General features: G+C 44.7%; 2 protein-coding genes across 11 annotated transcripts in view; one reads left to right on the forward strand and one right to left on the reverse strand.

The window, feature by feature from the left end:
* Position 1: 1 nt before the first annotated feature.
* On the reverse strand, positions 2-16,852 carry LOC1269249 (rhomboid-related protein 2). 4 transcript variants are annotated; one of them, XM_061659715.1, is made up of 6 exons: positions 16,654-16,852; positions 6,982-8,349; positions 1,476-1,547; positions 1,319-1,390; positions 544-720; positions 2-470 (listed from the first exon to the last, which is right to left on the reverse strand). In XM_061659715.1, the coding sequence occupies exons 2-6, from the start codon at positions 7,489-7,491 to the stop codon at positions 147-149; spliced, it is 1,155 nt and encodes a 384-aa protein (XP_061515699.1). In that variant the 5' UTR covers positions 7,492-8,349; positions 16,654-16,852; the 3' UTR covers positions 2-146. The 4 variants fall into 4 exon arrangements, with proteins under 4 accessions (XP_061515699.1, XP_061515701.1, XP_307868.5 ...); XM_061659717.1 differs by lacking the exon at positions 16,654-16,852 and adding an exon at positions 13,263-13,342; XM_307868.5 differs by lacking the exon at positions 16,654-16,852 and adding an exon at positions 11,055-11,632.
* Positions 16,853-23,088: 6,236 nt separating this feature from the next.
* Positions 23,089-24,454, forward strand: part of LOC1269252 (probable G-protein coupled receptor Mth-like 1) — a 160,335-nt gene continuing 158,969 nt past the window's right edge. For 2 of the 7 annotated variants that reach the window (XM_061655180.1, XM_061655183.1), the window contains exon 1: positions 23,089-23,454. The gene's annotated coding sequence lies outside the window, so the exon portion shown is untranslated. Of the gene's footprint in view, positions 24,030-24,454 lie in introns of all 7 variants that reach the window. The other 5 variants (XM_061655181.1, XM_061655184.1, XM_061655182.1 and 2 more) reach the window with 4 other exon arrangements.

A 24,454-nucleotide genomic window follows, 5' to 3' on the forward strand; every position in this document is an offset into this window, starting at 1 on the left:
ATTAAATATGTCATAAAAAAAACGTTTGTTTTGGTCATTCTTACTTATTCTTACTCTACATGGTAGCTTTGAATAGATCATTGGGCGTTTTTTTTCGAAACTTAACTTATGCGTTGACTAATTTGCGATTGACTAATCTGGGCCGCCTAGAGTATCTGAATCACATGGCTTCGTTCGAGGTTGTACAGCACGGTACCGACTAACCAGGCTAGCAGCAGTACGACTGCCAGGTAGCGCAGGGATCGAAACATCACGACCGCTTTGGACGCCTCCGGCTCCACCTTGGGCCGATAGATGACGAACCCTATGAGGAGGCCACAAAGCGCCCCACTAATGTGAGCTGCCACACCGATGCGTGGCTGAAGGTTTCCTTTGGTAAGGCAGTGGCGTATCGAGTACAGCACGTCGCTAATGCACAGCATCAGCACGGCAATGAGCCGGTAGTAGCGGTAGGATAGCGTGCGGAAGTTCTACACGTAATTGATGTAGAAAAAGGATATTAGATGAAGGAAGAATGCGTTTTGGAATGAAGGAAAGACTTACCATCATGATATGTGGTATGTGACTCATCAGTAAACAGTACACGCCCGCGGAAGCACCCACCATCAGCGACGGCTCGAACACGGAAGCACCCAAACCGCCGGCAACGATGCCAGCGAAGTAGACGAGCAGCACCTTACCGTGGCCCTGTTCCGTTTCCAGTGGAAATGCTACTAAAAGCTGTGGATAAAAAGGGAGAAGAAAACCTGGGGTAAGAAAGAATTACGCGTAAAGGTATGCAATGCAAACGGCAAGAGCACACTATTGTTTGAATGCATGCTCGTTTTTTTATATAAATGAACTGAATTTGTTTCAAAACGTGTATTTGTTGGATGCTAAGCTATATGTAGTTTTGATAAAATGTGTACAATTTAATGCAGTGCAAAATATCACAAGGAAGTTTTAGGAAATAAAACGCCTAAAGGTATGCAATTTCTGTCACAAAATCACAATGTGACGTTTATTTACGTTACTGTTCAATTAAAACGACCTACATAACAGCTTTTAAACATTCTAAGCCAAGTACGCCTTGAGGTATGCAATATATAAGTAAAATTACGATCACAAATAAGAAAAGAGCATCAATGTAATACTCGTTAACTGTTGAAATGGACTTATTCCCAATAAAGCTATAATACAATTTTAAAGATGACTAGTTTTGAGGCCTGAACGCCTGAAAGTATGCAATTTCAGTTAAATTGATTAACTCTTGCTTGTATTTTATTATTCAAATCGTAATCAATTACCAAAAATGTGTATATAACATTATTTTACTAACCTGTATAATGATGTTAAGCACCAGATGTACGCTGCCAGCATGTAGAAACGTATACGTAACAAACCTCCAAACCTGTTTGGGGAGAGTTTTTGAATAATTGAACACACGGCTAACGGCTAACGGTTGAAGGGATTTCAGCAAAAGGAACTGCACCTACCTCGTACTGTTTTACGGGTGAGAAGATGAGTTTCTGGTTAATGGCATCGTTACTGTACGTGAAAGCTGTTATCTGTAGAGAAGAAAAGGAAAACAAAAAGGGAAAGGTTTGTTAATAATTGTTACAATGATTTTCAGCACCAAACGATGAATTCACTCCAAGCGAGGGTTTGCTAGCTATCAATGTTTAAGAATATTATGATTTTTAGTACGCGCCAGATTTAAATCCAGTCCCTATCCATATCGCAGCGCCTTACGAATGATTGCTATCTAAACAAACAAAAAATATCATAAAAAAGTGGACTCAATTCCTAGATCAAAAGCAAACGGCAGCCTGTTCGCAACACGGTACACACCAATCGGGGGGGAGCCAAAAGCGTCGTTAATTTGTTCGACGTGCAGTGGAATAAAAATATGAGCGAAATGGTACAGAATCGAGGTGCCGTATGGTGTTGTGTGCTCGTAAATCTTGAAGATGTTCTAAAGGACCACGGCCACCGCTTTCCGCCGTTCTCGAGATCGTTCAAGTTGGCGTAGTTTGATTTACGTTTACGACCATCATCACCACCACCAGCACCACCACCAACCAGTAGTGTGTAAAAGCACGTCATCGCGCCAAGGGGTGGAAAACGGGAAAAACCAAAACACCACCTACGGTATCGAATGTCTAACAAATAGTCAAATACGCACCATACGCACCATACTACCCTGTGACCTGTGGGGTTTGGTTCTGGGGGGGGGGGGATAGCCAGAAGGGTCCCATTTGTTAGGATTGGTGTTTTTATGACCATTCGTTTCAGTTACCAGAGAGGCGTAAAATAGCTAAAGCAAAATGGGGATTCATGCTCAATGATTAGCCGTTACATTGCTTCGAAATTGAAAATACCTTACCGTCAGCCACGGTATTTGGAGCCAACGGGCATTTACGTTACGCTGTAAATTGAGACGTTTTTCGCGCATGGATTGCCCTGGATGTGGAGCCGCTGGCAGTTACGCTAATTATGTCAAACCTTCCCACCAGCGCTTGACTTTGCAGCGACCGCCTTGATCGCGGTCATGCCGGCAGGCCGTGCGTGGCAAATCATTTTCCAAGCAACACACAAAGTACGTTAGCGGCGTCCAACACCTTGTTTGGTGCATCCGCCAGGGCCAGGACAATGGTTGCATCGAACGGAACAGGCCAGAAAATCAGAGCAGCAAAGCACGCAATACGGGCTGCAGCAGTTGGGTGGCTTTCCTCGTTGTTTGGTGCGCGCTCTCGGAAGCCATACACAAGCCATCCCCTGCGGCTGGGGACGATCTAGTCAGGGTTACAGGCACAAAACGTTGGTGACACACAAAGAGAGGCACATCACCACTGTTCTACTGACACAATGCGCGCCCGCTCGATTAGTCACAGCACCCCCCCACCCGGCGTGTGGCGCAATGTTCCCGAATCACTACCCGACGCCATCGTGGCTTTTAATCTCAACGCGATTTACACGCGATGGTGCGACACAGGTTGGGATTTGGTGGCGATGCAGCAGCATAAAGGTGCACACCGATGTGCTGACAGATGTGGTGCATTGTCCCGCGGGGCAAGCGCGTGAAGTTGTCAACGGCGCGAACGAATCAATCGCTTGCATTAGCCCGGCAACGTGCAACGGCCACAATCGATAGAGTTGTTCCCAATTTACCCATGACCCATTGGCAAGGCAGTAGGGCAGTGTCGGCAAATATTGGATTTGGTTGCCGTTTTCGTTTGACCGGCGTGTGTACGCGAGCGCGTGCACCCGCGCCTTTGTTTACATTCCGCTGCAGTTAGCCGTTGTTAGGAATTAGATGCGAAACGACCTAAGAGGGGATGGCAACTGCACTGTAAACTGCACTGCACGCTGCACAAAATGCGCTGGTCTTTCCACAGATGCTCACAACTGCCAACGTTCAAACACCGGTGGAATGTGTGTTTAGCCACCGAAGCGTTCCCTCAATTGAACACATTGAACAATCTCGGAGGCTTTTTCTTCATCTCACGAGGAGGCCGTATGGCCGTGAGGTAGCACACCCTTACAAGGATGCTGCTCGGTAGTTGCCTGGGCAAGGGAAACTGCATGCGGTCGCGAAACCTCAGTGCCATCAATCAAGCACTGGCACTGGCCGCTGCAACCCGCGAAGGGAGGGGAGTTTGTCATTCTTTAGCCAAAAACGGAACGGAACACCTGGGGCTGGGGAGGAGAAACTGGCCAACCTGAAGGGAATTGATTGGTCGATCGATAGTTCAATGGCGAAGATTATGCTGCAAATGGACCTGAGCAGAGGGGGCCCACCGAATGCCGAAGGCCAGAGAAACCTTAAGCCTGCATTTTATTGCAATTTTATTCAATCATTGTCTTTCTTTCCAGTGACAACCATGCCATAATTACTTCTGAAAGCAAGGGGGACGATAGTGAGGTCCTCTCTTGGTCAGAGGTCGGCAAGTCAGCTTTGTTTGAAATATTTGGGAATACATTTGGAATAAAAACTGGGAATTATACTTACAGGGTTTCCCGCGATTTATTGGTTGGTTACCATCAATTTTTGGTGGGTCTCCATATTTTTTTGGTGCGTACCCACGATTTTTTGGTCGTTTCCCAGAATTTTTTGGTCTAATTGTATTGATATCCAATCGGAAAATACCAATAAATTATGGGATCGAACCAACAATCTATGGGATACGACCAAAAAATTGTGGGAACGCTCCAAAAAATCATGGGAACTGACCAATAAATCGTGGGAAACCCTGTATGTAAAAAGACACAAATTTCAAATAAGCTGCAGCTAGAATTGGATGACTTTATATTGGGATTATGCTAGTTTTACAGTCGTTTCCACCTAGTTTTGGTTCTTAGGCATCAATTTTTAACTCTAAGGCATGAATTTTTGATTATTTTTGTCTGTAAGTCATCAATTTTTGACTCTTTTGACTTTTTTAGCAATCATGATAAATGTTACAAAGTATTTGAAAAGATTTATGACAATTCCAATTTAACATCACATAAACATTAAAAAAACCGTGTAATTTATTTGTCTTATGAGACAAAATGATGAAATTTTAGAAAAATTCAAAGTGTTGTTTACACCTAAAAATACGTGTTAACTTTTTTCACTCCATTAAAATTTCCAAAATTGGCATTACTATTGTTTTATTTTTAATTCTATCAAAGAAGTTATTCACTACTTAACTTAATTTCAATAATTTCGGAACACACAGTTTCGTGAATATAGTAAATGTTTGTAACTAAAGCGATTGACTCACAGTCAAATATTGATACCTTAGAGACAAAAATTCATGCGCACTGTCAAAAATTGATGGCTTCGAGCCAAAAAATAGGTGAGTTAGAGTCAAAATGTAGGGGCAACTACAGTAACATCTCCAAAATGTTCATCACCAAGGGTTGCTTTTAATCCAGCTAGAATATTTTGATAAAATCCCAAAGTTTCTTACCAAAAATCAAACACCAAACATTGAAGTTTGCCAATCCCTGGCTTCAATGATAAGAGCACGGGAAATGGAAATCCACAACGATGAGGTTAGGGTAGCGTGCCAAGATGGGAAGGACACGTGCCAGGGGATGTATCTACACACTAATCTAAAGATGCAGGGCAGAATTAGATATCTGAAGGGGACATTAAATAGCTCTGAAGACTGCAGTTGACAGTGAGAGGGGACACGAAACGAAGAATTGATTGAAGGAAGCAAAAAGAAACATTAAGAAAAGATGTTATCAGCAGGAATGATGCCTAAGGGTGGACAGTTTTGTTTGTTTGGTTGAGGCCTCTTTAAGATGTGATTCTGAGCCGTCTCGGTAGCATATAGCAAAATATTTGCTTTGCTCATGCTTTGCAAATAGCTGACTTTAAAGCAATATTTACTAAAGCATCAGATGTTGCAACATGGCAACTATTTGAGAACAAACACCGCTTGTTCGCATGACGATACAGAATTTTCCGAATGAGCAACAAAGAGATCTCTTTTATAAAAAAGTAAAAAATCACTCACCCACCTCCCCTCAAAACAAAGGTGATTGTTCCGTTGGTATCTCCCAACTACGTTGGACGCACTCTTCGTCGATACGTAGCGACCATCTTCGCTTGACTAAACACAATGCAACGCCGCCTAAGCACTCGGTACGAATCATCCGGCGTGCAATGCGTAACATAGATTAAATAAATTAATAGACTCGGAACAGTCCGTCCCGTTTCCGTAGGGACGTAAATCTCGGCGCAAATGACGCAAAGGAGGCTGACCTCCACAGAACAAGACTCCCCGTGCGAAGGGCAAGGTCTAATGCTCTGGTGTTCGATAGTGCCGTTGGTATCGGGGGGTTATTATGTCACACAATCTGTTTCTGAAAATGGCTAGAAAATAGCTTCTAATTGAGGGCTTAGTGTCGCTTTGTTTTGGTGCCGTCAATCTTGCGCTACAATGGCGAATCGATGCGCCAAAGAACAGCAAGCCAACGCGACGTAATCAGGTTTTTCTCCCCTAACGCTCTAATGACTCATTTATCTTGGCTTGTTAGCGCATCAAGCTGCAACAATTTATCAGTCCCCCCAACGGTGCCAGTGTGTCTCGGATAGGGGAATGAGTGGCTCCCAAATAGAAAAAAACAGCATTCCTGAACATACAAGCGTAAACTGCCACACCCTTCTAGCCTGGCGCTCCGGAACTACCTCGGACTTGCCAATCGATTTTTTCGCCATCCGAATCTTCCCTTTCGTTCCGTGCCAAAACCAAAACCAAACCAAGCGTGAGCGTTGTGTCCTTTTCACTTCCCTGGAACGCTTTTCTAGGTTAATGTTCTTTTCACTTCGTACACACGTAAGCGTAACAAGAGCCCACCCAAGCCGGGTGAAAGTGAAACCATTTGACCGGGAACAGCTGAAGACAAGTGGCGCTGCGGTACATGTGGTACAGGGAGATTCAGGGATTCGAGGGAAAAATCAGCGCAAAGAAAAAATCGATATGCAGCGTCTTGTACATATGTGCGAAATATGTGCTAAGAATGGACTGAATTGGGCTGGTTGATTGATCTGGGCATTAGTATAGGGAAGTTTGACCGGAAGAAGCGAACGTTAGCAAAGAAAAGGGTTGGACTGATGGTGTTTATCATTCGCGAAAAAAGGGGCTTTGTAAGGTAGATAGAAGAAGAGGACGATAATACAGTAGCTTTGCAAGATTGTCTGCAAATCGTAAACATAGCTATCAAGAAATTCCGTTGGGTCGTTAAACCAAAAGTGAACGGAGGCTTATCAAAATGTTAGCTTATCAAGCTAGACTGAGCATTTCTGATTGGCATCTGGGTCAAACCGCCACACACAAAAAAAGCCGATGATTCATAAACCGTCACCTCTAACCCGAAGTGTTTAATAAACTAATTTACGCGTTCAAGGCAGCACCTCCAAAACCACAAAAAAACCAACGAGGCCACGCGGCCCGTGCCTTAGGCGGTACCGAATCACACCACAATCAAAAAATCAAAACTTACCTGCAGGGCACTGACAATCAGCAGACTCCACGGCACGGTCCAAGGACAGCACTGACACAACTGGAGCAACCGACTCGCCGGCCGTTTCCGCTTCCGCCGGTTCGCCTTTCGGTTCGTCGGCCCACCGGCCCACAGTTTGGCATCGCTGTGAGAATCATCGTTACTGGTACAGTCGCCGCTCCCGACCGACCCGGACGGCGTTACCTGTCCGCTCGTCTTGCCATGGCCGCCACCACCACGCTCGAGATCGATGGAGAAAATGCGCGCCTTCTTCGGGAACACCTGCGCCGTGCAGAGCCGTTCACACTCCAGGCTGGAAGTTTCGCTACCGTCCGAACCGCCCGAGGCGCCAAGGAACGGTTCCCGTTCCGATTCTGGCGGGACCCGGTCGGGTCTATCACTTTCCATCCAGGCTCGCTGACAGGTGTCGGGTTCGGTGGTGGTTGTGGCTTTCCCCCGATGAACGGGCACTATCCTGGCCGGTGGCATCGGTTTGCGCGAATCGGTCATTGTTTTAGGGAGCACCGGGAGCACCGGAGGGTTGTGAGAGCGTTGTTTTTTGGAGGTTTCTTTGGATACGATACGGTGTACGGTCGATGGCTACTGTGCTTCGTCACATTGGCACGTTTGGTTTTATTTGCAGTTGACGGCGTTATGGCATCGTAGTTGTCTGGGAAGGTGAAACAGCCTACTTTGTTGAGGTTTTCATTATCTTCGATCCGATAAGGCGGTTGGTGCGATAGGGCGGTATGTATTAATTGCAACCAAATGCACTGTTTTAGCTGATAAAGAGTGCGCCTGACTGGTGCGAAGGAGTCTATTCGTTGGGGTGCATACACAACCCTGTATCTTAATCCCGCGTCGCTATTGCCTTCGAAATACAAATCCAATTCTTTGTATGTTTGAGATGATTCAGTATCATCTGAACGCTTGCTTGACAAAACTGCACACACTTCCTTGACTATCTAACAAGGAACTGGTCTCCGTCATATTTCCCCATGAGGAAGACTTTCTTGTTTACATTTCCTTGCTCTCCAGCCGTCCATTAAACTCGCCCGCGTGACATCTTCAATCCTGCGTCAAAGTCAAAGGCACCAGATCACTCATCCACAGTTACCCCCGCGGGTGGTCAGAACAGATGCGTCCCCGTTTGACGGCGACAAATCGTATGCCTCACTGGCGTATGCCAGCTTCGTTCAGCCGGAGAGTGATAACCTCAGCGAAGGCGAAGAAGAGGCGCTTTGGCATGGTTGTCGTGCCGCCAGCAGGCCCAGCACCAGGGTTGCACGACATTGGCGGCACACGTTTGTTCCCCGGGTTTGTTGTTTGTTTGTGTGTGCGTTTTTTGCGACTTTGACGTTGTCAATTCTGAAAAAATTGATAAGAAAGGGAAAAGAATGCAGAGAATTAATGAATGCTGGTTGCTGGTGTGCAGGCACCATGTCCAATGTCGATCAGCTGGCTGGTGTGCATCATTAGTGCCATGAACTTGACAAGAATGTGATGCTTTTTATGTCTGTTCTGGAAGTTCCTATGCCCGTGGAGGACATACAAAAAAACACACACAAATTCTGAAAATAATCTCTTTTCACAGTTTCACTGGTGGACCCAATTTGTCGGGCGTAAAATAATTAATTAGTACCTCCAAAAACCTCTCTCTCTCTCTCTCTCTTGTGGGAGTTTGTATTTAAAACATACATCAGCGTACGCGTACATTGTTTACACAAGCTGCACTAATGACACAAACCAGCGCATCTTCCGAACCTTTAGTTTTGCCTTCTTTCCACTGTTTCACCGTTTGGAAGAGGAGTGGTTCGCCTTTCAATTAGAATAACATTCTCACCGTACGCACGCACGCACGCACGGGTCGGAATATCTGGATGGCACGGCTGAGAATATAATCAATTATGGTCAACTGCATCGACGCCGATGGAGTCGAAACAGATGTGTGAGACCCTGTAAGGTCGGCCAGCGAGCGAGGGTGACTTAATTGAACAGCTTAGCCGACACCTTCGCGTGATACGTCCTGCTACGGGAATGCTATCAACGTCTTCCTTTGACTTTCTCCAAAAGTAAATATGGGAGAAGGAGAAAAAAAAAACAAATCTATCCAAATAGCCTCTTCGACATCTGATCGTTCACCCTGGAATGGAATGGGCAATGGGAATACCCTGAGCGCGCGATCCCATATCGTCCATCACTCTGCTGCTAGTTGAAGTTAGCGTTCTAGCTCCACTATCGAGCGGGAAAAGTGGGATTATTTATAGAACTACTATTGCGCTAGTGCTCTCAGCCAAACGTGACAGCCAACCCGGGCGAGCGAAGCTGTTGGAACCATAAAAAGTGGGTAGCTGGCTCCAAGAAAGCGACTCAGTCGTGTGACGTTTTCGACCGATCGTCATCATTCGGAGTTGCTCCGGAGTCGTTAAGTCGATTGACAGATGATCTACATTTCTGTGGTTACGCTGTGGCAGAGAGTCCGCGGAGATATTTCATAATAAGCGCTAGATGGTTGCGGTTTTTTCGGGAGCCTACCCCCGTGAGGGGTCTAAATGGAGGCCAACGAAGGTGCACCTGTTTTGCGATCATTGGAGAACTTATGAACTTATTTCCAATCTTGCGTGCGATCTTTCTGTGTTTTGTGGACAAGATCTCAATGACGTGCAAGGAAACCTTACGCAGCCAGCCTCTCGCTTCGCTGTGGCGTGTCACTAAATCATCGTGATGAGTTTTTTTTTTCTGCTGGCACAACTTGTTGTTCAATCGCGTGTTTGTGGTTTGTTTCTCCGTTCTTTTTAAATGACATTGCGCGGCGCTAATATTTCGTCAATCAAAACCACAAGTGAAAACCAATTTGCTTGGTTGTACAGCCACCGCACGCGCGTGTATTGGCTCTTTTTTATTCTGCAAACTGCAAGGAAGGGTGATCATTAGGCCGAAACTTTGTAGCCAGTTATAGAGTGCTGTTTTGGGTCTCCTGTTTTGCGACCGTCGGCAGGCAATAATTGTTCCGCGCCAGGGGTGTTATTTCCAAAACAGTCGGCGGTTTGCACGCTTTTTAAACGGTTCCGACCAGTTGCATGACGAATGGTGGTAATGGTTGACATTTTACCATTGGGTCATTTGGGAAGACAATTCCATTGAGTCATTTGCGAAGACGCGGATATTTTTGCAAGGTTGTAGAAGCAGTGCGTGTGTGGCAATTGATTAGTTTTAAATTGGTATCGATTGAACATGCATATAAAAAAACCCAACTATTTAATCAAATTGAGGACATTGGGTTGGAAATCCCAGGAAACATTAAGCAGCAGCATCCTGTCACGATGGAATCATCGCTGGAGAGAGAGAGTGTGTTTATTGGTTGATTATCTCATACACAGTCTTTGGTGTTCACCGTCACAGTCGATATCAGATACACGGTGGCGGTGCAAAACGAACCACAAACCATGGTTAATTGAAACTTGTAGAGTTTAATTTAAACCAGCTCCGACAAGTCACTATGCACAAGCGACAAACTGCACTTTAAAGTCCTTTAAGAAAAAAGCGAAACAAAAAGTCACGTTTTAAAGTACTTTTCACCTGGTACACACACACACAAACCAAGCTGTTTCTTTCCAATCAAATGGCTTTGCAAAGAAGCCGAAAAAATGGCTACAAAATCACAAACACGCGCGCAGTACCTTTTTCTGTTTACAAAAACGCGTAATCCAATAAAACACCGCGAAACGACGGCTTGCCTGGCAGCGATCTAAACAATTGGCGATAATGATCGATAGAAGATCGATGGAGCCAAGGGGGGGGGGGGGGGGGGGGGATGCTGATCTATTTTAAACGCCATTTTCTTCTCGCTGCTGGAAGTGTGCGGCTTTGTAAATGTTTCACAGCACAAATGTTGTGAGTTTGATTTCATTCATGTTTTGTGGCATTTTCAAACAACTCTATGACTCGTTTTGATAAGCGAACTGTTTTTGCGAAAACTACGAGAACTGCATTATGTTGTGTTGTGTTTTTTAATAATATTCTGGTGAGGACAAGATTTGCTGCCTTCCACACGTTGTTACCCTTCTTCTCACCTCAACGATCAGTGCAGCAGTTTTTAAAACCCTCCAACCGTTGCTGGATCACTTTATCTCGATCTCGGTGTATCAATTTTTCTCCTCTCCACAAACGCCACACACGCAACGGGTTTTTAAAGAAAACCAAACAAACAGTAAAACATAAAATCACTGCCACTTGAAATCACCTATTTTGTGTGTAAATTTTTTCGCGGCTTTTTCCCGGCCCACTGCCACTTTCGCACACGCCACACTGACTGCTACTAGCAGCACACCAGACACACGCGGTTCACGCAGTTCGACACCGAGGACTGCAAGCCGGCCCCGAGAGCAACACGCAGCATTTTCCACGGCAAGCAGTTGCTGCTGGTCTTTAAAAATGCTTCCACTACTACTACTGCTAGCACTGATTACCACTGCCGTCCATGCTAGAACAGCGACCGGAATAGACTGACTGCTGCTCTGCACCGCGAACAACGTCGCGTCGACCGCGTGTAGTGTGCGCGGCTGGGGGCTGGGGCAATGCGATGTCAAGACTAGGGAGCAGCGCTCGTAATGCGGCCCGGCCCCTGTTGTCCTCTCCATCCCGCGCGTTCTGTCTGCCGTTCGGGTGACTGTTTCGCGGCGCTTCCGGTAAATCGCTGCTCGATCGTATTGATCAAATGGCAGGGGTTTCCCGATTTGTTAACCTTATTGGAATGTGTTTAGTAACAACGAAAATGAAGGTATGGTTTTCAATTCTTTCATATTAGTTATGGGTTTTCAAAAAATTCATATTAGTTATGGGTTTAATGTGTTTATTGGCACCATTTTATTCATGTATATCAGGAGCATTACTTATCAAATCAAATACCATAACGACTTTGTTTAGATGTTCAATTAGCACAACATTTCGCATATCTAATTCAAAATATAGCAAAAATTAAACAAATATATGCAAAAGGAAATTCCATGATTATTTACGTTTAGTTTAGAAATTACAGACCATTTTTATCTTGAGTACAGTCTTTCCCCAAGTTACGCGAATAATGCGTTCCGAAAACATTCGCGTAGCTCGGATATTCGTGAAAGTTGAGTATCATGTTTTACAGCCAAAATATACTTGATTAATTTAAAAAAATATACGTGATTTTTGATTAAATTTAGTTCATTTATGTAATTATTTCATATTCTTTATCTTGGGCTGCTAATTGACTCCATAATTACATGTTTTCGGACTTTTAAAATTAATAAAATTTACTAAGCGATTCAAAGAGTATATAAACGTTTCGCAGAAACTATAAAATTACAAGACCTCTTTTAAAAAACAAAACGATTTAATTTGGAATTTCAAAAAATTTGACTTCATTCTAGTTGTACTCAATTTAAATTTGATGCTTTGAGGGCAGAGCTGCTTTTTCATCTGTATAACTGATCATTTTTTTAACTGAAAATGTATGTTGTTGGCGTCATCATTTGTTGTCCAATGTCCACTGAGTTTCAGTCAACTTAAATTAAAAAAAAAAAATTTAAATTGTTAGAGTAAATTATAAACATTCATTTGGTATTAATCTGATTGGTTCTTATTTGGGTAATATCCAACGTGTATGAAAAAAGTTGTACAATACACTACAGTCTTTCCCCGAGTTACGCGACACTCGAGTTACGCGAATTCGAGTTACACGAATTTTTATTTTTGACAGTTCAGAAGCCAAATCAGTACAATTTTCTCCATCATTGGTCAAATGAAAAATAATTTGTAATATTTTAAAAGTTTTAAATCACTAAAAAGTCAGAAATAACCGAATTTTCTACATCAATTGCATCAAATAAGTAATAAATAGCATAAATGAACTAAATTCAAAAAAAAATCATGAAAAATAAAGTATATTTTTGCTGTAAAACGTGATATTCGACTTACGCGAAAATCCGAGTTACGCGAATGTCTCGAGAAAGCATTATTCGCGTAACTCGGGAAAGACTGTATAGCTATTGAATTTATATACATTAGTTTTAAGCTTAAAACAAATATGGATGTTTATTATACATCTCAATCATTTTTCCCGATAGCGTTTATGATCTAAACGATAACATGTTTTAAACATAAAAATACAAAATCTCAAAACTGACTACCACATCTTATGATGGGCAGAAAACCCCTGCATACTTAAATGCATGTCGCGTGCGACTTTTTTACGACTTCTAGCATTAGTCGTGTGACAAAGTTTAAAAAAAGAAACTCCTTACCTTTAATCGATGGTTTTGATTGATATCAAAGGCTTATCCTAAATTAACATTCAACCGTACCTCACACACAATGTGTCAATGTAATCTTATCAAGACGTTCTCCCCTCGCCAAAGCAAGCTGCCATTGCAATCTGTAGCAAATGATTAAACAGAATAGCTTCAAGAAAGCGTTTTACCAGCTGTGTTGCTGGTGCAGGCCCAAACATTCGTCACACCAGACGGTACCACAAATAAGGCAATGCCGTTTGGCGGGTCCCCACTGCACTCCGAAGCCGGTTTTCCCACGAGCGGCCGTTCGTGTGGTGCGTTTCCGCGTACGCAGCGAAACACACACCGCGGAGAGGAGATGCATTTTTAGAAGAAGTCTTTTAGCTCGTTGTCACGCGTGGTGGTGCAGTTTCAGTGCCCAGTTGCCCACCCCCCCCCCCTGGCCGGACCCAGAACGGACCTAGAGAGAACGGATTCTTTCGGTTCTTTGGGTTAAAAATATATATTTGAATGCTTCGAGCACACGGTGTGGAGTGCAATTAGTGCGACGAAAAACTCCTTGGTGGGTTGTCTGCCTGCATGCCAACGCCCTCGCTGTGGGGCATGCCAAGAAGCCGAACTTGGCGTGTGCTTGTGTGTTTGGCGTAGTCCATCGGGGAATCCACTTCCCGTACCACTTTGGTGACACTTGTTCTTGGGCCTCGTTCCAGGCCGGTGCCGGAAATGTGACGTGGGCGATCTTCGTGGGAGATTACGAGCGTTTTATTTGGTTAGGTTTAACGGCAGTTTTTGCTAGAATCGTTAAGGGAATAGTGTTTTGCATTCCCCATCACCATTGGGAAAGTGTTGAAAGAGGCGACACTGTATGCAAAGTGCAGCTGTCCCGCTTGGTACGTTTGTCCACTAAGCTAGGCTATTAAGAACGTTTTTGGGGGAAACGTTTTGTACAAGCTGGAGGAACTAAAATGGGAACTCACAACTATTACGGAGTCAGCTGATGAGTGAGATATGCTTCAGCAGAATGATGACTAATATACATTTAATTACCAATTCTGATTCATCTCCCATGCACGTGAATCCAACGACAGATGCAATAGAATGCAAACAGATCAGCTCTGCACGGGATAACATTCCAAACAACTTCCTTCGTGTCCAATAAATCTCTCGCACGATCAATGTCAACGACAGCGGTTGGATTAGGCAAATCTCCTTCGCTGTAATGCTGAACGAGCTGCCACTGATTTATCGCTGCCTGTTTCCGATCGTACCTAGCTAGTGCACGCGAGATTCCCTTCCAATTTCAAACGACGTCCACCGAAGACCCTTTTTTGGAGAGGCACGATAGGCACGGTTTCAATGTTTATATTTGGCAGTGTTTTTTTCGGCAATTAATAGCACCACCAATACCACCAGTTTTGGTAGACTGAGCGCACTGTGAGGGAAGCTCCAATAAACACACGCACACACAGATACTCAGCTGGTGATGACATATGCCCGTTCCCTCCAATCTGCTGCTTAGTAGTCACGGCGTATAACACTTTGACAACCGATTAAGTATTCCATACCGAAGCACCGAAGCTCTTCCAGTCTGGTACGTCTGGCAGCGGGTGCAGGTGATCGCAATGTTCTCTCCCCAAAGATGGCATTCGATTATGTACTGCAGGGTGTGTTTGTTGGTGTGCTAAGAAACAGATTTAGGCGCCGCAAACTACACGCAAGCGGTAGTAGTAGTTGTTGTTTTTGAAACGGATATATCCCGCCTGTGCCGCCAGGAACGGAGTGTTTTCGTTGGATTTATTGGCGTTATCGTTGTCGCCATTGTTATGAGCAGTGTCGATTGCTGGAATCGATCGCACCCGATCGAACGCTCACTGGTTGGGGATGACGGAGAGGGGGGTAATTAACGATTCGTGGCACGATTCTCCCAGTGCGCGCAGGAATCAAAGGGGTATCGTTTGATCACGCCACAATACGTACCGATGCGTCATCTGCGTGATCTGCGTGAGCTTGGGAGCTCCTATTAATAGGAGAATGGGATGCATTGTTCGGAGTGCCAGACGGTTTGTTTGTTGCGAGTTTTTATGAATCGCTTCCCGGTTGGATTGTGTCCCTCGGGATCATTTAGAAGCTATTGTTTTGAATGTGGCGAACGAAGTGGCTAGAAGCAGAAGTGAAACCAAAACACCACGCCACTAAATCAATAAAATATTATGATCTCTTCATTCGGATTTTCTGGGGCTCGTATTCTACCTTCTACCAATCCCTCAATTTCAGTTTCTTCCTTCCGAATATCAGAATACAACGAAAGGAAGACCGGGAGACAACCCCCTCTGGATGAGAAAGTGGGACAAAACTAATGGCATTTCTGTTTCATAAATCTTAGCACCAACTCGTGCACGTGACTCCCCGGGAACAGGGTCGTATGCGCTTAGAAGAGGGAAAGGAAACGGTGCTGATGCTTTATGATCAGTTTGTGGCTACCGTTTATTATGAGGAGAGTCTTTCTTTGCCGTATTCTTCCCAGGATTTGGGATTAAGATTGTTGTTTCGTGTCCCGTTCACCCCGGCAATCAGTGTGTGGCACGTGCCGCGACAATATGACGACACTGCGGTCGAAACTCGCATGGTGGCGACTCGAGGTCTCGCACTGTGCATTTCCTGTGCGTTCCACGATACGAATGAAAGTGAAAATATGTTGCTGGTGCTAATGTATGTTCAGCCTACTATATGTTTCTTATCCTACTTCTTGAGAAAAGATTTCTAACGAGATTAGTGTCTGCTACTGATTGATTGAATGCGTTAACGCCACTGGTTGACTTTTGACAATCAATCAAGTGGACGTGCTTTGATGGTTCAGAATGACCATTTAAATGAGGATTTTTTTATTCCAACACATCTCACGAATGGCAGACACATTGTTCACCATTAAGATGTTGCCAAGAAACACACAAACAACATTAAAACGTGTCATGTTTGGTGGACTTTTATATCGTCTTTGAGGAAACAGATTTTTCCTAATGAACTAAAGCATTTCAGTGAGAAAACATGTGTGTACAGCGTAGGAGTGCAAAACACAAACAAACATGCTTTGAAAACTTCCTCAGACAAGAAGCAAGCACTCTCGATCAAACACGTTCCTGGAATGAACCTCTCAGAGGAAGCGAAAAGAATAAAAAGGGAGAGAGATAGAGACCTATCATAACAAGCACACCGGGACGGTGTGGATTTAAATTTAGAACACTTGTTTGCCCATTAAGAAAAACTTCCCAGCCTGCCTGGCCTCCCTGCACGGTGGCCATGTCAATGTGTGGGCAGAAACGGAACTCAACATACATGTTCCGCATTCTTTCGTGATGATTCCCGATGAAAGTGATGAGCATTTGTTTACGGATTCGTTACTTACCGGGTAATGGTGTTCTGTCTGCGGGAGTGTTTCATTCACCTGTTACGAAACACAACCTTCTTTATCACACTTTCAGCATGATCCGGCTTGCTGTCCCTTACTCTGCAGCACCAATCACCAACAATCTGCACAAATTCATCGCTGATACAGGCGCACTGATAACGACACACACGCACACGAGGACGGGTGAACCGAAACTGACGGGCGAGGCGACGACAGCGAAGAGATGCTGTTGCCCGTGTTGCCTACCATTCAGGCGCGCGCGTACTTCCTACTGTTTCTGTGCTGCCGTATGAATGAAAATCGTACGCATTCCGTGGTTCGGTGCGTAGTTACCAAGGCAACGAGGGCTCGTTACAGCATGCAGCAGACAAGTTGTGAGTGAGCGAGCACGGGCAAGACGTGTTTTTTTAAAACACAGTCTGACGTTTTCGCACGGGTCAGCCCTTCGGTTTTGCGTTCGTCGGGAGGAATGACTTCGCCCATTTCACCCCAACCTTAGACTTTGATGTGTAGAATTATTTTATTACCATCTCGCACCCGGCTTTGCCCGAGATGTTGAAAGATTCCAGGACCTGGTGCCGGTTGCTGCATCGCACCCTCCCGGTTTTTTCGTCCAGCATGTTTGTGTCACTTCAGGGCGGCTGCGTAAACGAGCGTTTGGGAGGGTTTTTTGGGACGTTTTTTAAGGGGAGCCATGCTGTTTGAGCTGCTGTTTGTGTACGATAAGGACGACGTCCCGGACGGGGTTTCGGGTTTGCAAACAATCGGTACAGCGGCAACGGTTTGACGTTCGACCCAGCGGGAGGTTACACAGGTTTAGGTTGTTGCACTCGACCCACGAACAAATGAGCGCGTCATAAGCAATAATGCACTTTAGATGGTGCAGCAGCATGGAATTACGGGGGGAAGTGGTTTGTTGCGTGTGTGTGGGACGACGCAGCACGGAACAGGACAGTTCGGGGCGTCAATTCAATGTGTAATTGAGTTACCTTTCAAGGGAAAGTGAATTTCATCAACCGTTGGCGTGATTGTGCGCCATCGTTCAAGGGGTAGGGAAAACAACTCGTAAAAAAGGGGGATTGAGAAAATACAAAAATTTGAATCGATACTCGAACGTTGTCGATTGAGCGCCGCGTACGTTCAGCTCTGAGCAGCATTTGTTATGGCAGCATATTGTGTGCATCGTTAAAGTGCCTCTAGTCTGGGCTGGGACGGTTTGTACCGTGTTTGTCACCGCACTGTGTAATCGTACGTCCTCTCGAGAGAATTCATTACCGAATATGAATTATTTGTTCTGGGAAAATGACAAGGCCTCGGTTGAAGCAGTAGTAGAAGGGCGATAGTAAGGTTTTGCTGTATGCAGCCGGAAAACCGACCGATAAACACGTTGCTCTCTGTTTACCGTGTGTGCGTGTGTGTACGTGTCTGGTCGTAAACGTTGTGCCAACAGGGGAAAAAGCAATAGGTATTTTCTTTAGCTCGGCGTAGGTGGTGGGAGAAGTCAAGGCACACAACTGATTTGCAATTAACTTTATAGCGATAATGTAAACCGTTCCGGCGTCAGCTTGCGTTAATGAGTATGCGTGCCAACGGGGAGACGTGAAGGTAGAAGGAGTTGACGGAAAAGGATATTGAATTGGGCGATTGTGCTGAGGCAGCTGTGGTTAAGGCGAAATGGATGATTTACGAACATTTTCTACTCAAATAGAGTTAAACAAATATAGGCTTTTATGTATCGTCGAATCGTAAATATGTCCTTTTTATATATTGTAATAAACATTTGGAAATAATCATTTATGCTTTCCAAGATTTGCAAAATTTCATCAAAAATAGAAACTAATTTTAAAACATAGTATAATAATAAATATGACGAAATGAACTGATTACTTTAAAAAGCAATTATAAAAAAAACTAAAATGACGTCACTATCACTAATTCTATTTGGTACTGCCCAGCGCTCGGGACAAAAAAGTAACGCCTCTTTGCTGGACAATGCGTTATGCGTTACATTCACTGGTGTTATATGCTTGCATGAAACATTGTACTCCTTCTGTGAAAGTGCTTGTACGTTGTATGCAAGATCGATATAGCACAGGGTGTATCGCTCTACATACCCTAGCCGCAAAATTGAAGATTTCGGACGTCGTGTGGACGTCGTGTGGACGTCCACCCGACGTCCACACGACGTCCGGTTTAAGAGGTTACTCGACCAAGCGAACTTTTTTAGACGGGTTTTATGGCAAAAATTGTGGCAGATTTCCCAGGGTTGTTGTATCGAATAGCAGCCACAAAAAATAAATTTTATGGATGGGTAGAAAAAATGAATCTTGCCCTCCCCCTTACTCCTTCCTGGTCGGTAGTTGCGATCACACCAGCTGTTCATATGATGGTGGTGGGAGTGATATCGCTTATCTTCTGTCTTCTTTATCCGTTCTACCAGATCATACGCGTTTTCAGTGACGTCCTTCCCCACCTCCTTCGTTTTCCCAGCAGTTATTGGCGAATGCTTGACCTTGTATGAGCGCGCTTGACTTGGGGTTATTGTTTTTTTCCTTCCCGTTTTTTTTTTTGGCTGCTGATGCATTGCGCGTTGGCTAGAGCGCCGTCGTTCGAATCTGGATTCGATCAACGCGCAAGTTGTCGTGTGGATGGAATCGATTTACCGTTCGAGCTATTTTCCGGATCGATTGAATGCATGCTTCGTACTGGTTTTATGTTATTTGTTAGTGCAGTTAGTTGCACTTGTGCAAAAAAAATAATAATAATAATTCAAACATTCAATGCACTAGTCCGCTCATGTTAAGCCAACCAATGCTTAGTTAATGTCAACGGAAGGTCAAATATTAAAATGAGGGATTTCATTGAACACATATTGTCTTTCCATTTTTTTTTTTCTTCAATAATGTACAAACCCTCCAGTCTTCTCCCACCCCTCCCTCCCTCCCTCTCTCCCTCCCACCGGATTGAAGGTTAGGATTTACCGACCATGGTGTACCCTTTTAATTCTAATTATCGGGGTCTATTGTTCGGAAGAGAAAAAGAAACGTCTCCCCCGCCTCTCGCTCGATGCTGTAAGCGAGGAGCGACCCGCCCCGGCTTGGCTGACGCATGCATCGCTCGCGTTGCCTGGCTTGCTCCTTCTCTCGCCTTTTTTGGAGACGCATCATCGTTGCGGATGGTGCTGCGCGGCCATGTCGCTGCCTGGAGGATGGCATAAAAAGTTGTGTTCTAGCCCGTCACTGTCCTGGCGATTGACGCAGGATGCGTAAGTGGCGTTTATGTTGCATACATAGTCGATGCGGCTGCGCTCGGGGATTGGCTGTGGCGAACGGCCCCCGGGAGCCTCAAATGCCGGTGATGCAGCCGATCCTTTCACGCACAAAGCTGCTCCACGCGTCCCCGCATTTTATGGATGGCTTGGTTAGATTTAGCTGCCCCTCGTTGTCGTACTACCCGAACACAACACAACAACATGACCGTCCTGCGTTCAAGCCCCGTTTGATCCTAGTGGCCCAGGACTGCCTGTCTCGCTATGGGTAAACTAATTAGTAACAGGTCACGTCAACTCGTACGACTTAGCAACATGCTCGCCATGAGTTCAAGCCTCGTATGGACCGTCTCTCGTAGCAACGGTTAACTATCCGGCATGACCGCGTAGGTCGTTGCGCCAAGAAGAAGAAAGGAGTGGCTGAGGGAGACAGAAAAGCAATGGTTGCTGTGTCAAATAAGAAAAATATGAAGAAGCTTTGTACGATCCGCAGCTCATAAGATTGATGTGTACAATTTGGACAATACAGAAGGAAGAAAAACGACTTAAAAAAATGCATGTTGATCCCTTCCTGTATGTCCTCCCCGTTCCTGTATGCTCCCTCCAGTTCGCTTCGCTCTCGTCCCCCATTGTTTAGAACCCATCATCGCTTCGGAACAGTTAACGCTATTACACGCAATCCCCGCTTTCATCTTCTCATCTCACCTCTTCGACTATCACCCTTCCTGCTTCTCCGCTCCCTTCCGCTCTCGTTAGTTCCCCATTTATTTACTCCCTTTCTCCTTCTTTCCTTCCCATTCCATTTCTTTCGTATTGCTGTTCAATAATGCTAGTATAGTTTAGAAGAACAAATGTAAACTGTATTTGCAGTAAGCCTTAAGGCAAACAATAATGAGGTGCGGGCAGGGGCGGATTAACCAGAGGCCAAACCAAACTAAGTGGCCGCGAGAGGTCCCGAGGAAGGATCCTTCGTAATCCTTTTTTTTGTCGAAACCATCCGTAAACGATCCAGTTCATTTGTTTCGACTCGAACTCGTTGCACCCACGGGTCGGATTGGCGCCTGCCGAACTACCTAGCGCACTCGCTGACCACATACCAGCGCAATCACTTGGTCGATTGCAGCCCGTGGCCGATAAGACCCCACAGCTCCCTGCCATCTCCCTGCTCTCTTTGTTGTACAGGTTATTTCGCCATCCCCCTCGTGCCGAGGCCGCATGCGGCATTGCAAGCTCATAACCTCCCGTACAAATTTTCTACTTCTTCTTTGACGTAACGAACAATGCTGTAGACAGGGCTGAAACGACTTCTTAACCTTACTAAAATCACGCTATCGGATAGTCGGTTCTTGCTATCTTCGGAATGGTCTGGATAAGAATCGATCTCGTCCGGTCTCGTAGGAACCGGTCTCATCACAGCATGCGTTCAATGAGTCGGGGCGCTGGTCGAAGAGAGCACCAGAGTGACGATAAAAAGATTGCAGCAGATTGCCGTTTGGATTAAAGGGTATACAATATGCGGCATTTAATTTAATTGTTCCTCAACCGCATAAAAAGTTTACCAAAATATGTCCCAAATCTACAAACATCATAATACTGTGTTTGTGGTTGTGCTAGTCACAAAACGCTTTAGGTGCAGTGTGGCACATAAACGTGCACGAATTGGTACATCATTTGGTGTGCCAGAGCCATTGCATCTAACAATTTACCCTTTAATTAACATAACTTCCTTTAAGGCATCAAGAGGATTCGCAGCCAATGTCACACACGGGAAAAACAAGGACAAAGAAAACTGCCTCACGTGCGAGAAAGAGCAGCAACAACCACAGATTTGCGCCAATAACTTGGTGAGAAAGCGACGGAACATCATCGCCTGTGAGCGAGAGTGAAACAGAAGTCATAACCATAATCTTCCCACCCATAATCAACAACCATAATTCGTGTGTGTGTGTTCGCCCCATACAAATGGCATAATTTTTATTTTCGCTTGGTCGAAAATCGCGGCGAAAACCCGATTTTGCGGCTGGGGTATGCAGCATGCTCGTGGCGTGATGCATGGCGTATAACAGTGCGCGAAATCAAATAAAAATGCATTGGAGCTAACATTTCGCAAGTTTTACAACATTATGGCCTCAAAATATGAACGCAATGTTAAAAAGTCAGATTGAAACTAAAAATAAACTCCAACAAAACATGTATTTCACTTGGCTCATAAAGACACGCATAAAAGTAATTTTTTAAATACTAAAAATTCGTTTTTTTCTAATTTGAAATAACGCACGGAAAACACGTTACTTTGTTGTTTCGCGCAATAGAATTGTAACACACGCACACAGTTGAAAAACTGTGGTAAACAAACCGTTTCTGACACTTGCCGGCAAAGGTGAGCGCCTTGCATGTGTGCGTGTGCTGTGGCAGCATAAACCCGACCAAATCCGAAGTCGAATGCCTTCGGATCGTCTTAAGGGAAACGGCATCGAATGCGAAATAGAAACGGAATTTTAGAATAAATAGTGAACAATTGCTTGCAATTTTAGTGATAGTATTACAAAAATTGTGGAATTGATAAATATTAAAATCTATAAAAAAGAATAAAATTGGATGTTTAGAATTTTGAAATTATGGACACTGGTCTGACTGGTCGATATTTGATATTTAGATTTTGTTGTTGTTTTTTTAAATTTAGATGTGTGTAAAATTATTTTTATTGATTTATTTTTACCATTAAATTATAATAGTTATATTTTTTATAATAGCTTACCTGTGCTTTTAAAATGTTCGTTTCGAGTTTTTCGACCAACTGAATTTTATTAAACGACTAAAAATGAACAGTAAAAGTTAAATATGAGTTATACTCTAATAAACCCATTTACTAAATCCTTTTTCAAGCAAAAATAACGATAAACAGCACCACCGTTGGAAATGTGCTGCAGTTTCCCTCAACTCCAATCCGAAGTCTGTGCCACCTTTGCCGCTTCGTACAGTTCGTTGGAATTATGCTACCACACACACACACACACACACACACTAACACACTGTCATCGCTTGCCGGTAGCAAGGCAAGTGTCAGATGAACACGGTACGCGGTTTGTTTACCACGCGCGCCACACGTGTCGGTGTGTGCGTGCAACCGACTCGCTCCGTGCCCCGGTTGGTGGGTCTAGTACGCTCTTGTGTGCCCGGGTGCGTTACTCTCCGCTTTAGTCGCTTTCTTATTTTTCTAGCGTTAACACACGCGAGCGAGCGCGTACCCGTTGGTTCGCTCGAAACGGCAATCCCGGCATTCGCGGTTGCGTAAATTTTGATTTCTCCCAACGGTGGGTTTCGATTCGCGCGCGCGCTTACGGAAATTAGCCGTTTGGCAAATGCACCGAGTTTGGGGGTAGGAAAATTGTTATAGAGAAGAAGTGAAAAAAAAAACATACCATAAAGTGCCGTTCCAGTGCAGTATTTTTGTTGTTGTTTTTGTGTGGTCACTGTGGTGGTGCATTGTGCGTGAAGGTGAACCGTTGGAAGGAGGCTCCAGCAAAAAGGTGTGTGTTTGTGGCGTGTGTTTTGAGCCGCTTCATCCGCTGGCCCGTTTGCCAAACTTTCACTGCAAAAACATACACGCACACATGCACAAAATTGCACGACGCGACCGGCATTTTGCGTGTTTGTTGTTGTCAGTTGAAAGCAAATTGAAGCAAGCAAAGGATCAAGGGTTAGTTCGAGGAAGAAAGTGGCACTGTACTGTCAATATTACCGATCGCCTTCGGTACGCCTGACAGGTGTGCTCAGTGTATTTGAATGTCATCAAATGATCAAAAACCGGTTGTGTGCGTTCGAAACAAAAGAGTTCTAGTTTACGGAGTTCGCTTCGCACACAGCACGACAATAGAAATAGACGCAATCGGCGCGAGGGCGAAAGTATTGGTGCCGGTGTGAGTAACAGAGAGAGAGAGAGAGAAGGAAGAGGACACGGTGCTGCACACCTGTAGCAGTACTATGTCTTGTCAGAAGAAAGAGATGGCAGACGCAGCGAGCTAAACAATTCACCGCAGTCCGTGTTCTGTGCGCTTTGTAAAGGGGAAGCACAACATAAGGGAATGGGCAAGCCCTGGGAAAGGTATTTCTTCATTACGATCCACCCTTCTCCCCTCTTCCACGTGTGTTACCTGTGTGCGTGTGTGTGAGTGTGCCGGTTTGCATCATCCAAGCAGGCAAAAGGTTTTTGTTTTTACTCTAGCGTTTCGCGTCATTGTTGTTCCTCTCGAGCCGCGTCTTCTCGAACGTTGAGTGATGGGAAGGGGAGTGTGAGAAGGAGATGGAGATAGTGCCGCCCTTTTGATAGTGGCTGGTGCGTTTGTGCGGGTTCAGGACCAGACCCGAGAACTGGGCTGTATAACAAAAAAAAAAAAAACAAGACGAACAACAAGAGAGAAGAGCTTGAAAATAGCGCAAGATGAAGAAATCTAGTTGATCGTGTGCGTGTGTGTGACGGATCGTATTACTCACCCCTTTGAGCGTAAGAAATGGATCCTCTGATCGATC

The sequence above is a fragment of the Anopheles gambiae genome, chromosome 3, assembly GCF_943734735.2.
Source record: "Anopheles gambiae chromosome 3, idAnoGambNW_F1_1, whole genome shotgun sequence".
In the NCBI taxonomy this organism is placed as follows: domain Eukaryota; kingdom Metazoa; phylum Arthropoda; class Insecta; order Diptera; family Culicidae; genus Anopheles; species Anopheles gambiae.

Coding starts and splice junctions, on each gene's coding strand:
- LOC1269249 (XM_061659715.1), bottom strand. CDS start 7,491: ATGACCGATTCGCGCAAACCGATGCCACCGGCCAGGATAGTGCCCGTT. Junction 1,548..6,981: donor TGATTGTCAGTGCCCTGCAG/GTAAGTTTTGAT, acceptor TCTTCTCTACAG/ATAACAGCTTTCACGTACAG. Junction 721..1,318: donor TGCTTAACATCATTATACAG/GTTAGTAAAATA, acceptor TTTTATCCACAG/CTTTTAGTAGCATTTCCACT.